The following is a 15,519-nucleotide window of genomic DNA, read 5'->3' on the forward strand; positions in this document are numbered from 1 at the left end:
GCATTTTCCAGGAATCAATTTTCTGATAAGATTTCAAAATCAGTCTTTTCATAAACTGAGTTCTGATTCCAAGTTGTCTCTCTTCTCATTGCATGATTGAAGGTTAGTTTTAACAGCTGTATACTTTAAAGGAAAATCTATGAAAGCGTCATTCAGTACATCTAATTCCCATTCCATATGTGCTTTCCAGACACAGCTTTCCTATAATGAAGTGACCAAAGAGTGCTTCAGTGAATTCTTTTAAATTCTATTAACATATTTCTACTAATTAAGTCATAAATATACTGGGATATGTTTATAATTGACCTAATTAGTAGAAGACAAAAAAGATTATTTTTCCTTTTTAACTTTAGTGATTATATTTCACCAAAATTATATTCTTTGTCTAAAACAAGGCCAAAAAGTGGTAGAGGGCCTTTGCAAGATCCTCAGGTAATCCATATGCCCATTAAGTGCTTTAGAAACGTTGGTATAGCAAGGGTGGCCATAAGGTGGATAATCCTACCTGGTTTTAATGGACTGACAGATTCTCAGCCTCAGCATTACTGACAATTGGGGCCAGATTCAATCTTTGTTGTGGGGAGACTACTGCATGTAGGATGTTTAGCAGCATCTCTGGCCTCTACCACTAGATGCCAGTAATGCCCTCCCCCAGTCCTGACAACCAAAAATGTGCCTCCAGATGCTGACAAATGTCAGGGCAGGGGGGTTAAAATGGTCCCCAGCTGAGAACCACTGGTCTAGTGGGACAGCATTTTAGAATGCAAGAGTAAGTAAAAATTATGGAGGAGTGAGGATAGAATGTAAATATGCTTCATCTCTTCTTCATTCCAAAATGAACATTCTTTTCATATAATAAGCACATGTGACTTTTCGTGTAGATTTAAAGTTTATAAACTGATCTGGTATAGAGGATATGCTATAAGGAAAACCAGTGCTGGCAGTCTGAATGGACCCTCAAATAACCTTTTAATTCTAGATTCAACTTTGGTCAAGAACAAAATTTCCCCCACAGCCAAATTTCTGCTTATCCACCTGACCCCAAAATTCTGTCTTATGGGCTGCTTCCTGATTTTAACTAATTTAGTGTGTGACGTAATTTCAGAAAATGAAAAATGTGGGCAACTTCTTGGATTTATTAACAGTTAAGATTTAGATGGACCCAGTAGGTGGCGATTAGTGGATACAAGCCTCACTTTGAATTCCCAAAAAGCTCTGAAATTGCTTCCAGTAAGTACAGAATTTAGTCGGCCAACAGTCGTCATATTCTTTACAGTAAAAGGCCCTGCTGGTATTGAGCTGTACCCGGTTACTGTAATGTAACTAGGGTAAATCACCGGATATAATTTCCTGTATAGGAAAAACAGGCAATGTGAAAAAAATACAGTAAGTTTAAAAATATCAATGCTATCTTTGGCCTATGGCAAGAACTTACATCCTAAAGAAAATGGTTTCCAAATGAGACATTTATTGCATCAGCAACATTAACTGGAGCCCTTTACAGGTTCTACCCCTAGAGACTGCTTTAGAAGACTGAGGGGGGGTGAAGACTGTTGGAATCTGTTTGACATGTTCCCCAGCTGATCCAAGGTTGGAAATGATTGTATCCGCCTTTTTTGGGTTACTCCCTTACTTCAAAATTACACAGTAACTGCTGTTAGTAAGTGAATATCCTGCTAAAGCACCTGATGAGCCTGTCCCTGTCTACTCATAGATAGGGCTCCAGCAGTTATGTGCTCCTACCTTTGCCCCAGCTGGGGAGCATTAGCTCATTCAAAGGTAGGGCCAACAGTCCTCTCCTGCACCTATTTTCCTTTTATATCTAATTCTCATAAAAAACTTGACAAAAGACTAAGTCTTTTGATCCTATAATTCCTCTCTAGGTATTAACCTATTTTTGTGTTCTATAATCTTTAGAACAAAACTCGAGAATTTTCTAAACTTCTATTCTTCTCCCACTTTTTTGGTCAATTTTATTAGAAAATCAAAAGCTAAAAATACAGTCCAGCAATCCTCTTAAAGGGAACAATTATTCTGCCCTTTTTGCTTTGTATGTATATTGTTTAAGAACATGTAGCCCACCAGGCTCCTCTGTCCATGGGATTTCCCAACAAGACTGTTGGAGTGGGTTGTCCTTTTTCTGACCCACGGATTGAACCCGGGTCTCCTGCACTAGCAGGTGGACTCTTTTACCTCCTACTTAAAGGAATGCTTTCCTAATTTAACATCTAATCCATATTCAGGTTTCCCCATTTGTCCTCAAAATGTCTTTTGCAGGTTTTTTTCTCCCTAAAGCAGAATTCAATTAAGATTCTGACTTTCTGGAACAACTAAACTTGTCATCTTATTGAATATTTGTCATAATTAATGTCATTAACTCTTCTATTGCTTTAAACGTACTGTAATCTGGAAGTTAAGTCTAAAGCATTTATTAGTTTCATGTTAAAACTTCATGGTATAAGATGATGCTATGATCTCTGTTATTATATCACACAAAGTGCTATGATAGGTGATGCCTGCCAGGCTTTGTCTTCACTCTTCAGCCACTCATTAGCCACCAACATTTTGTGCATTGCTAAATCTAATCAACATTTGAAACACTTTGTTCAGTTGGTGGCAAGATACCACCACACTGGCCTGATTTTCTTTCCTTTGCTGGTTGCTGGCCTGGTCTTTTCTCCGAACTTTAAAGCATGTCTAGAGATGACCTGGGGCTCCTTGCCTCTAGTATCAACTCCTCAGTTGATGGCATCGCCATTCAGAAGCTTTTCAGAGAGTACTGAATTCCTCACATCCTTCATCCAATCTTGTTTTCCATCTAAAATCTCAACCATCTCTACTACTACCCTTGTAGGAGACATTTGTGTCTTGCCTGGGTGATTCCAGTGACCTCCAAAGTGGTCTTTGTTTTGCCTCATTTGTGTCTCCTCACCTATTCCAGTCAATTCTCATAGCCAGTGATCCTTTAAAGGTCTTTCTAAACAACAGACTGGTTCCAAATAGGAAAAGGAGTACATCAAGGCTATATATTGTCACCCTGCTTATTTAACTTATGTGCAGAGTACATCATGAGAAATGCTGGGCTGGAAGAAGCATAAGCTGGAATCAAGACTGCCGGGAGAAATATCAGTAACCTCAGACATGCAGGTAACACCACCCTTATGGCAGAAAGTGAAGAGGAACTAAAAAGCCTCTTGATGAAAGAGGAGAGTGAAAAAGTTGGCTTAAAGCTCAACATTCAGAAAACTTAAGATCATGGCATCTGGTCCCATCACTTCATGGGAAATAAATAGGGAAACAGTGTCAGACTTTATTTTTTGGGGCTCCAAAATCACTGCAGATGGTGACTGCAGCCATGAAATTAAAAGACGCTCACTCCTTGGAAGGAAAGTTATGACCAACCTAGATAGCATATTCAAAAGCAGAGACATTGCTTTGCCAACAAAGGTCCATCTAGTCAAGGCTATGGTTTTTCCTGTGGTCATGTATGGATGTGAGAGTTGGACTGTGAAGAAAGTTGAGTGCCGAAGAATTGATGCTTTTGAACTGTGGTGTTGGAGAAGACTCTTGAGAGTCCCTTGGACTGCAAGATCCAACCAGTCCATCCTAAAGGAAATCAGTCCTGGGTGGTGTTTGGAAGGAATGATGCTAAAGCTAAAGCTCCAGTACTTTGGCCACCTCATGCGAAGAGTTGACTCATTGGAAAAGACTCTGATGCTGGAAGGGATTGGGGGCAGAAGAAGGGGACGACAGAGGATGAGATGGCTGGATGGCATCACTGACTCGATGGACGTGAGTCTGAGTGAACTCCAGGAGTTGGTGATGGACAGGGAGGCCTGGCGTGCTGTGATTCATGGGGTCGCAAAGAGACACGACTGGACTGAACTGAAAGGATGGCTTAGATGGCTTCCTACGTATAAAAGTTAAAGACCTTACAGTGGTCTACAGCTCTCCACTCCACCTCATTCAGTTCTGAGTTTCCCTGCTGCTCACTGTGTGTCCCACACTGGCCGCCTTCGCTGTTCCTCCAGTGCAGCTTGCGTACTTCCCTTGTTATTGCTGTTCTCTATCTAAAATGCACTTCTTCCATAAAATCATGGCTAAATCTTTTTATTCAAACGCCATCTCAGGCAGGGCATGTTCAGCATGATCTGCTTCCCTTTTGCTGTTTTTTTTTTTTAAACATTGTATAATTGTTCTTTGCTATTGATAGAATGCAGTGAGGGCAAAGATCTATGCTCACTGAAGTACTTATAAGTTGCTGCAACAGTGTCCCATGATACATGCTCAATAAATAATTTGTGAACAAATCAATCACACATTCTTTACCTAGATTTTACCAACCATAGTCAAAAATGAAACATGATTGAGGGCACATCTGACTGAAGGGGAATGGCTAGAAATACTGAGGAAAAAATAGTGACCTAGGTGTTGTGAAGATACATTGGAAAATGTCACACAACAGAAATCTAGTCTTTGATTATGTCCATGATCTGCTCTGCTCTATGCCTCATTTCAGGGACCCCTAGATGACGCCTAGAAGTTCTGCCTCTAACACATGGATTCCAAGGTGTCAAAAGCCTCTTGTGTTTATACATTCATTTGCATCATGAATTCCTTAATTTCCAAGCTGACAGCCCTTTGTGCATATGTACACGTGTTTCAATTCTGCTGAATAAGAAATCTAGCATCTTCTAAGATGAAGATAAGACATTTAATCTATCTGAACTAATGCAACTCTGGTAATTGTCTCAAGGCTTTGTTGGGCTAGACACTTTCTGCTCTGGCTTGGAATTTATTTTTTATTTCTGGTACCTTGGGATTTACTTTTCTTTTTAACCCTGGCAACATTATGACAATTTGTCTGGGGTACATTAGGAATGATGCCAAAGCTGAAACTCCAGTACTTTGGCCACCTCATGCGAAGAGTTGACTCGCTGGAAAAGAATGATGCTGGGAGGGATTGGGGGCAGGAGGAGAAGGGGACGACAGAGGAGGAGATGCCTGGATGGCATCACCGACTCGATGGACGTGAGTCTGAGTGAACTCCGGGAGTTGGTAATGGACAGGGAGGCCTGGCATGCTGCAATTCATGGGGTCGCAAAGAGTTGGACACGACTGAGTGACTGAACTGAACATTTCATCTAGCACTTAAAAGTTTTTGAAGCGGGAAGTGGAGAAGGCAGCGGTTATCCATTAATGTTAGCTCACCTTGTTGCCACAGGGCTAAGGAGCCCTTTATGCTTACATAATACCTCCTTTATACTCCAGAATTAATGAGGCTTAAGTTATATATTAAGTCTGTTTATATTAAATTTGTCCTCTAAACACACAGACCTAAAAGTACATAGTTCTAAGGTCTTCAACTATAATAGTCCTCACTGAATTTGGACTTTTCCCCTCCCAGTAGTATTTGCATGGTAATTTTGGTATGTTAGTATACTTAAAGATACATCCCAGAATTCTCTTGGAACCAGGACATTAAATAATGAACTTGAGGTCTCTTTGTTTCACTACCTTGATTTGAATTCTTATTATGGAAGAGATTCAGGTGTCATTTCATCTGAGCCCTAAGGGTTGATGTGATTTGTAAAGATTTTTGAGGCTCTTTAAGACTCCATGATGGGTCAACGTAAAGTACAATATTTACTGTCTTTTATCACAAAGCCAAACAACTTGAGACTTTTTAAGCTGTAAGACTAAAGGAAATGGGGCAGTAGAGGCAGTTTTAGAACCTCTGGAGGGAGAGAAATAATCCTCTAGAATATTCATCTTATTACATAATTTACACAAGTGAAGAATACCAGTGCAAGAAACTGGTAGAACAAAAATAAGTATTAATACTATTAGATCAACTGCAGATCAACTGATTCTCTTAGATAAAGGAATTTATTACTTTTATTTATTATTCATGTTCAAGAACAATTTATTCATAATTTCTGCAGTGATATTCTGAGAAAGTTTCTAGTTGCGTGTTACTTGTTGGATTTCAAAATTCTCCAAAGGGGCTTTGATACATTCCTGTTTGGGGTTAACAGTTTACTTTTCTGTTTAAACATCACACAGGGATTCCACACTTCTCTTCTTGCCAGACAATCTTCTTTGAGCCGTGTGTAAACATGACTGGTCTTTTTCTCTTAGGCTAATTGTTATCTTTCTGGCTTCACTCGTTTGCTGTCTAGCAGCCTCCCCACGTTAGCCTTGCCACATGGTCAGTCTTCTGTTTGGTAGGCTTTATAAATCCCAAAAGTTCTAATTCAGAGACAGCTCTAATAAACCGAGCACTGGAGGCTATAGCTAAGGAAATTCACCACGTATTTCTGACCCAAAAAAAGGGAGTTAAAATCTCAGTGTTAAAACATTAGTTGGTGAGCTGAAGTACAGTTCAAATGCATACTACTAGATTAAACTATAACTCTTACTGGAAAACATTAAGTATAATTAGACTCTACTGTCAATAAGACACAAATGGAAAAGTGCTTACCACTTATCTAGTTCTCATCTTTCAAGGAGTATGGAAATTGCTTCCCTGCCAACTTCTTAAACTACATCAATAACCTAAGAAACATAGAGAATTCAATGATGACCATTCTGGGACATTTTTGGTGAACTTTGGAAAACGACCTTTATATAAGTTTTAGACCAAATAGTTTCAATTTGTCTCATTTTGAATTAGAAATAAGTATTAAGGAACAACTTATTCTGGTGTGGTATGGTTCTATCTCTAGTGTAGATCTGGAGAAACTATAAACTATTCTGCATGCTTACCTGGACGTTGTAGAATTGATTTTAAAAGGATACTGGATAATTTCATTCCTTTCTTCTGAGGTTACAGAATTTGCATCCATTTTTTCAGCAGCTGTCACAACTGTTGCAAAAGCCTTTTGAGAGACAGGACAGAGGAAGATAAAATCTGCTGTTGTCAAACATCTTTTATTTTTTTGAACTTAAAGGCTCTGTATTTTTAAGCCAGGTCAAACATTGCTGCTGCTGGTAGCTACACATTTTTAAAAATTGTACCAAATTTCAGGGTCTCAGAACTACACTGATGATCACTTTAAATAAGTACACATTAAAAGAAAGTGGAATGGTTCCCGAATAATCTTATATTTCAGAGAACTAGGAAATGTGCAGAGAAAAACAAGAAATAAAAGTTGAGAAGCTGAAAAAGTTGAAAAGCATGAGGCTGTCCTGTATCCTCTACTCCCAACCTCCATCACCCAAGAAAATGCCTATTTTTCTTGGAAGCAACCAATTACCATATTTTTAAATAGTGACAAGACATACTTCAAATAGGGCCTTTAACAAAGTTAACTTCTAATATTCTGAAGAGGGAAAGAATAATTATTAAAGAATAATAACAGTTGTCCTTTGCCTTGCCAAGTATTCCTTGTACTTTCTGATTGTTAAATCTGTTGTATAGTTATTCCAATATTTTCTTTTCTTTCATCCAATAAGGGAAATGCTAGTTAATAATATACTGTTTCATCCTGTGGGATAACAGAACTGACCTCAACTGTTTAGCTTTTGTTAAACATACTAAAATGTACATGTACTTATTTTGACCTGGCAAGGACATAGCATTATTAACAGAATTAGTTTGGTTGAGGCGTTTGGGATCAGCGTTCTGGGGCTTGGGTGGAACTGCTGAGCAGTTAGGTGCCTTTTCGGAGAAACTTGCCAGGTGATTTATAATGTTTTCCAAACCAAAGACAGGTGACTGAGAAAGTAAGAGATGACTTCCAAAGTACCAAAAGTATAAAAGCAGCCCAAGAAAGGTGTCACGGTTGGTTAGACACACAGACAGCTTGCTCCTTCCCCCTGACCTACCTCCGACCAGTCCACAAGGTTGATTAGCCTGCTGCACTCCAGGTGCAGTTTGTATGCTATGCAGATGTCTGGGGCAACATTGGGAATGCAACCTTCTTCACTTCTCAGTGCTTCATTCTAAAAATAACAGTAAACTAAGATAACTACTTTTCAAAAATCATGAGGAACAAAATCACAAATTAACCTGAAATTACTAAGCTAATAAATGACGTCTTTGGTTTCCTTTGTGAGTTGTATTTATTCTCCAATAGTTAACTGGTTGTTGGTCAAAATCTCCCTAGCTCCTAGTCACTGGATGGATATTGCCAGGATCAAAAAACAGGAATATTTTTCATTTTCATCATTAATTATTAATCTTTTTTTTTTTCATTTAAATCATACATTATTCATTACTGAGACTCTGATGCATTTCTGGTTTCCATAAAATTTTATCGAATTGTGGATTTTCAATAAACTGCCACTTCCAACACTGCTAATTACCTGAATTCTAGCAATTACTATACTGTACTAATAAATACCAACATACCACTACCAGGACTACAGGTTGTCGCTCAAAGAAGACTGTGTTGTCAGCATTGCAGATCCTATCCCCCACAAAACCATCAGTGTTTTTTCAACCTATTTGATGGTTCTTATTAAGAAACAAAATCTCTTTCAAATATACACAAGTGAATTATATACTCCCCCAAACTTCTGAAATCACAGCAGTTCTCTTCTGTGACTCGATACTAGCCAAAAAAAAAAGATGGATTTTGTAGAGTTTTAATTCGTGGCTTATATATAAAAATAATTGATATTCTGTGCCTTAAACATGAAATTATTCAATTACCCCACTACCGACATTACTGAAAACCATGATTTACACCTTCCTACTCAGCATTCTCTCACAATGCTTATTTAGCATGTTAGTTTGCGTGCCCTTTCAGATGGGAAACCAGTACATTAGAACTGTCTTCATATGTTTTATGGAGTCACTTCTTAAGTATCTTCTGTTGTAAGATTTCCAGGTGTTTGAGTTGATAACTTATTAACAAATTAGCAATTTAATATTAACTTAGCAAATTATCAACACATTATTTTATGTGTGTCTATAACAACTGACACTTTCAGCTTTCTGAAATGTTTAAAGTGACCATGTTACCTGTCATTGAACTCTTTGTTTAAAGAACAACCTGGAACTGGCAGATATGTCTGGAGTTTAGGAGTTTTATTTCCAGCAGATTGCTGGTGGCATCTACATTCAGTTTTGGAGATACTCTCAGGGTAGATCTTTCTTTGGTTTAAAATCCAAGATGAAATTGCAAAGTTTTTTCTTTTTCCATCAGAAATAATCATTTGGAATTTTAAAAGTAATTTCACTGAGTCACAAGGTTTGACCAATTATCTGCTGTTACATCTGTAAGAAGCCTTTCCCTTATTTTCAACTCAAGTTACTCCTATGGCCTGGTTTTATTACATGAAAGAGAAGACAATCACACATGATCAAAAGTTGATAGTGTTAGTTCACAGGCTTAGAAAAAAGCCCTCTAAAATCTAAAGGGTTTTTTAAAATATCTGAAAGAGGTACAACACTGAGCTGCCTGCTCCCTGCTCATTAGAACAGCAAATTTACACTATTTCTAAGTTACATAAAGCCTGGAATCTGAACTGAACTGTCAGAGAAATGTCCACTTCTTACCTTGAGGTAGTAATAGGGGTTGTTGAGTGCAGTGTGGAGGGCTATGCGAGGGGCGGCATTCAGGTGTTGGCGAAGGGTGTGGGCAGAGCTGAAGTACAGCGTCTCATGCAGAGGCTGGGTGTCTGGAGGCAGGAGGTACTCTCTGAAACCATCAAGGTCAGGTATCAGCTTTTAGATGAGCACAGGTTCATTTCAATATAGTATTTGTGTTACTCCTCTGTGGAGGACTGAGCAATTTACTTAAAAAACAAAATCAACAACAGCCAAAATAAGTATAAAATCCAGTGCAGCTGTCCTCAATTCTACCTCTTCCCTGTAATATTGTTTAAAACTTCTACTCTCTGGAGTAAAGGAAACTATATCTTAGTTCTGATTCAAATCTCTAGGAACAAATGTATACAAATTACATTTTTGCTCAAAATCTTTAAGGTAGCATTTCTTAAAGTGTCAATGAATACTTTCTTGAATTATTTAGGAAACATGTCATATTTCTTACCATAGCAAACATTTAACTCTTGGCAGTGTAAACATAGGCCTCAGACCTGGAATTAAGAGTTTAGGAAATCTTTTTGGATCATGGAGATATCTCTCATATGAGAGATATATAAATATTCACATAAATATATTCACATAAATATATGTGAAGTTTTTATGTGTCAGAATTCCTCTTTATAGGCAGAAAAGGCTAAATTTTCACTTCAGAGTATTAAAAAAAATCACCTATCATTAAAATTTCAATTACTGAAAAAAAATCACTAATTTGAGATTCTTCTGTCTTATCTGACTAGGTAATAAACCAATTTTAATGAAATCTGAATTTTTTTTAACAGCATTAAAAACTTCACTCTGAATATATATATAGTAAGTCTGTCAGCCAGTCTCAGCCATGAAAGTACATGGTTCCTGGGTGGCCCAGTGAGTTGCAAATCAGAACGGGGAAACTTTGGCATCCATAACCCAAAGGCAGAGTAATAAGTCACAAGCTTGATTAAAGCAGTTAATTCACAATGCCTTCATAAAGATTCCTGGGGTTTAGCCAGTCCTGTGCCTCAAGTATTTTGGTCACATGACAGATTTGTATCAGCTCCTTTTCCCACCAGTGCAGGCAGAGCTAAGCAGCTTCTTCAGCCCATCCACCAGGGAAATTACTCTTCTTTCCGGTGTTCTGGCTTTCTTCCCTCCTGGAGAGGATAACACTGCCTAGAAAAATCCCACGACACTTGCTCCACCTGCGTGGTCTGGCTTTGAGGAAGAGAGGAGGCAGAGAGGGTCCAAACCATGTATATCACACCCCACCAACTCCATCCTGCCCATCTCAAGTGCCCCAGACCCCCTGCTCACTTCACTTCCAGATGCTGCTCCTTCTCAAGTCAACTGGATTAGGCGGTTTAGCTGTAGCCCTGGGAATGGTTTCTGTATGCCAGCTGCCTACCTGGATGGCTGGCTACCCAACTGTAATTTCCGACCATAAACTTTTCCTATCCCAATCTCAGGCTGTCCCCAATCATCATACATGATGGTTCATTAAAAGATCATGCTGGAGTCCCTACTCTGTAATAAGGACTGGAAATCTAACAAGGCAACCAAATCAGGTCAATTTCAGAAAAGATACTGTCTCATATGTCTTTCTCTCCCTTTTTAAAATCCTTATATTTAATGTTTAGAGATTCACGTAATTACCAAGGTAGAGAAGGCGATGGCACCCCACTCCAGTACTCTTGCCTGGAAAATTCCATGGACGGAGGGGCCTGGTGGGCTGCAGTCCATGGGGTCGCTAGGAGTCAGTCATGACTGAGCAACTTCACTTTCACTTTTCACTTTCATGCACTGGAGAAGGAAATGGCAACCCACTCCAGTGTTCTTGCCTGGAGAATCCCAGGGACAGGGGAGCCTGGTGGGCTGCCATCTATGGGGTCACATAGAGTCGGACACGACTGAAGCGACTTAGCAGCAGCAGCAGCAACCAAGGAAGAAGACCTTTTCAGATGGGTATCTAAAGAACTTCCATCAGAGTCAAAATATTTGCCTGTATTTTGTTTCCACTGGACTATACATCACCACGTATTAGAATTCTTAATCCAAATACAAATATGGAGACTGGCACAGAAATCAGCAGTGAGTCTGGCACTGGAACTCTACATGATGCTCAGATCAGAGTCTACAAGCAAAAGAGGGGGTCTGAGGGGAACTGGTACGACCACTTTAGTATCCACAAGGGTTACAAAGCCGAAGCTTGATTTTGGTGAAAACAGTTAACTCAGTGGCAAGTTATTCTCATTTCTCAGTAGTTTCAGCAAGAGCTGCTCATGGTATACTAGGAACTCTCCTTGCTTCCTGGAGTCTAATGCTTGTTATTTATCTTTTAAGGACTTCTTTTCTCTAGAACTCCAAGCTCTGTGGTAAACATCTGTGGTGTGAGCCTTGGGGACAGTATGGGGAAATGGAATGGGCCTTCTGTCAGATGTCAGCAGACTGGGGTTGTTTGACCTTCCACAGGTCACAACCTCTCTCTGGGCTTTAGCTGCCGCATGACTTGGTCCTGTTTAGCTCTAACATGCTACACAGTCCTAACCTCTTCCCTGCAGGGACACTCAATCTTGGGAAAGATAATAAATCCTGGTATGGAAATTTTTGTGATTTCACAACACAATCATGGTCAGTTTTATTTCAGTAACTACTCAGAAAGGTGAAAAGTCAGACATATTAATTAATCAAAGGTCATGAAAAGGGAATGGCTGGTTGGTTGCAGAGCCTACAATTTGGGATCTGTGGGAATTCAGAAAAGAACATGACATTCGACCTATAAATTATGCCATATTACACTGTAAAATTATTTTTAGCAACTACAATGGTCACAACTTGGGAAAAGAGAACGAGGCACGTGGGTCTAGAAACTATAAGCACGGGAAAGCCCGGTGGGGCAAGGTTAATTCTGTGAGTTCTCCAAGGCCGTTTTTAGCCAGGAGGTCACTTTAGCGTTGCACTGTATCACTTTTATGTGACACATTTCTCTCACTTTAACCTTCCTTTTGTCACACTTGGTTGATCCTTTTGACTTCTGTCCTGACATCAGTAATTTCTCCCCAGTGACCAGGAACAATGACTGCCCCACACAGTCCTGGAAAATGGAACTGTTCACTTACAAGAGGGACAGGTAATTTATCAGAAAACCACTCTTCATCTTCAATAGCTGAATTGCTTTTTTAGTACTTGATTCTATTCAGTACCCAGTCTGCTGCTGAGACTGAACTGCCATTAAAAAAACAGGATAAGCAATGATAATTGCTTTTCCTACTTTTAAACTATTTGTTTTATTTTTAAGACTTCTCATTTTTTTTTCTAGATGGCATGTCCCAACTGCAGGTTAGGTAGGTGATTTTACAGAGCTGGCTTTTGGGAAATCCAAACTCAGAATGATTTGAGTTTCTCAAGAAAGGGATCATCTTAAAATACAGGTTGGAGTAGTGTACTTCTAAATGGACTCTGAGTGCATTTCTCACTATACACTGGTGCTGACATGATCATGAGCTGCACTGGTCTCCCTTAGAAACCTTCACTCAGAATAAAATAGGGCATTATGGCTGGGCTGGGCTGGGCTGGGTTGTCTGTTTTCTGGGCTTGGCTGAGATCCAGCATGCTCTGAGCAAAGACACAACAAGGATAAAGCACAATGAAAACACCTTGTTACTAGAAAGGAGAAAAATCCTTTTCTATTTCCAACCCCACTTCCCCTCTCCCCCGTCAGCATAATGAACCAGGTTAAATTTAAGCCTGTATTCTATTCAAGAATGAACTAAGTCATCTGGTTAGCTGCTTTAATAAGGATGGGAAAGGAATCAACATTACAAGTCTAAGCTGCATGGAGGGACTTGAGAAGCATAAAGCCTAAACCGGAAGAGTTCCGCACTGGCTGAAGACAACTATCACACCAGTGTCATTTGGGCAAGAAGCCTGATTTCTAGCTCTGCTGAGCAACAATAAACTCACCTCACCAGACTGTCAACGAAGCTCACAACTTGTTCTCTGAGGACTTCAAACTTGGTCTGCCTCTTACTGGTACTTCTTAACTCCTTCATTTCCAGTAAGGACTGTGGAGGAAAGAACAGACCTATGGTGATTCTGAGACAGGAAGCCCCTCAGAGGGGGAGCTCTGTTGCTCAGGCAGAAGCAGTCAATGCCCTTCCATATGACGGGGTGTACAGAAACAGAACCAAATCAAGATGGGTTGTGTTTATCTGTCATCTTTAAGAACTGGGAAGAATCTCTCCTCCTAGGCGTAGGAAAAAACATCAAGTGACTTTTCAAGGAATGAGGAGATGGGCAGTTTACTTCATTACTATGTTATATGCCAGTGCGCTCACTAGCCACAACTCTTTACTTCATTTAAGGAAAGGACTTCCAAGAAGAAGAAAAAATCCTTCTCTTTGCCATGTTAACAGGATGGACTCCATAAGTTTTGTTTTGCTTAGATTGGTATTTTATTCTACATGATCATAACTTGGTATCATGGTACAGAGAAGGTTCTTTATTTCGCCAACCAAGATCCTAAAGTGAGACCTATCTGAAAAAGGCTATATTGGACACACTGTATGAATCAATATACATTAAAAAATAAATAAATCAAGGAACATATATAACATTAATGAGTTAAATCTCTTTGGAATCTCAATTTGACCAAACTGAAAATCAAATACATCAGATAAATAATCAGATTTCTTTTTGCAACCATGTTCCCATTTTCCATTATTGATATTAATTAATTCTCTTTCTCCCTGAGGCTATCAGAACAGGTTCTATCTTTATTGGTTAGTAAGTTCCAGATTTCTACAAGGAGAATGAAGATAGCTATGGGGTAAACAGGATGTTCAATTTATAAGTGAGTTACAAAGTCTGCTTTGTTCCTAGCTGTGATTTTAAAATGAAAACAAAAACATCTGAGCAGAGCTAATCAAGAGCACACAGGAGCATCAGGGGATGTAGCTGGAAGGAAAAGAGAATGATCTGACCTTCTGAAGATGATAGAGGTCCGTCTTCTGAAGCCCTTTTGACTGTGACTGAGAAGTATCTTCTTCCTCTTTGGTTTCTGCTTTTAATACAAAACCGACATACAGCAGCTTGGGTAAATCCATTCAAGAGAACAAACATTTCTACTACTTCAAGGGGAATAAAGTTTCATCCTTTTTCTTTTTTTAATGTGGCAAGAGATCAAGGTTCCATCAGATAAATGATCTCTTCCAGAGACTGAGGGTCAATAAACATTACACAAGTTATGCTACAGAGAGGTCTTCAAAAAAAAGCAGCTACTGAATTTTAAAAATGTGACCACAATGAAAATAAACTCCTCCAAACAGGAAAATATTTTCCAAATGTTTGTGTTATTATAAATAGCTTTTAAAAAAAGTTAAACTGTATTTCTCTGACTATGCCATGATTGATGTAAACAAAACAACACCCTGGCAAACTTAGCCTCGATCTTCTGATGCACTATATTTGACATAATGCTGCTGCTGCTGCTAAGTCGCTTCAGTCGTGTCTGACTCTGTGCGACCCCATAGATGGCAGCTCACCAGGCTCCCCCGTCCCTGGGATTCTCCAGGCAAGAACACTGGAGTGGGTTGCTATGTCCTTCTCCAATGCATGAAAGTGAAAAGTGAAAGTGAAGTCGATCAGTCGTGTCCGACTCTTAGCAACCCCATGGACTGCAGCCTACCAGGCTCCTCCGCCCATGGGATTTTCCAGGCAAGAGTACTGGAGTGGGGTGCCACTGCCTTCTCTGGACATAATGCTGCTTACATCTAAAATGGCCAGTACATAAAAGTTTTGAGATAATCTATGAAAACACAAAATTCATCATGGTTCTTTAGCATAAGAAACAGAAAACTATATCTTGTAAAAGGTGTAGTTGTGTTTCTAAAGATCATGAAACTCTGAAAGCCTCTTCCTGGAGCAGGGCAGGTTTTGGAATCTCACACTTTCAAGGCTTATTTGGCCAAACCTAAGATGGAGGAGAA

At 39.3% G+C, this 15,519-nt stretch overlaps 1 protein-coding gene across 7 annotated transcripts in view; it reads right to left on the bottom strand.

The window, feature by feature from the left end:
- Positions 1-5,870: 5,870 nt before the first annotated feature.
- Positions 5,871-15,519, bottom strand: part of ORC3 (origin recognition complex subunit 3) — a 69,338-nt gene continuing 59,689 nt past the window's right edge. For 3 of the 7 annotated variants that reach the window (XM_027551426.1, XM_027551424.1, XM_027551429.1), the window contains exons 15-20: positions 14,515-14,594; positions 13,496-13,596; positions 9,509-9,650; positions 7,831-7,947; positions 6,802-6,881; positions 5,871-6,284 (exon numbers count right to left, since the gene is read on the bottom strand). In XM_027551426.1, the coding sequence (XP_027407227.1) occupies positions 6,179-6,284; positions 6,802-6,881; positions 7,831-7,947; positions 9,509-9,650; positions 13,496-13,596; positions 14,515-14,594 (626 nt within the window). In that variant the 3' untranslated portion in view covers positions 5,871-6,178. The other 4 variants (XM_027551425.1, XM_027551428.1, XM_027551427.1 and 1 more) reach the window with 4 other exon arrangements.

Source organism: Bos indicus x Bos taurus, chromosome 9 (genome assembly GCF_003369695.1).
Source record: "Bos indicus x Bos taurus breed Angus x Brahman F1 hybrid chromosome 9, Bos_hybrid_MaternalHap_v2.0, whole genome shotgun sequence".
Taxonomy (NCBI): Eukaryota; Metazoa; Chordata; class Mammalia; order Artiodactyla; family Bovidae; genus Bos; species Bos indicus x Bos taurus.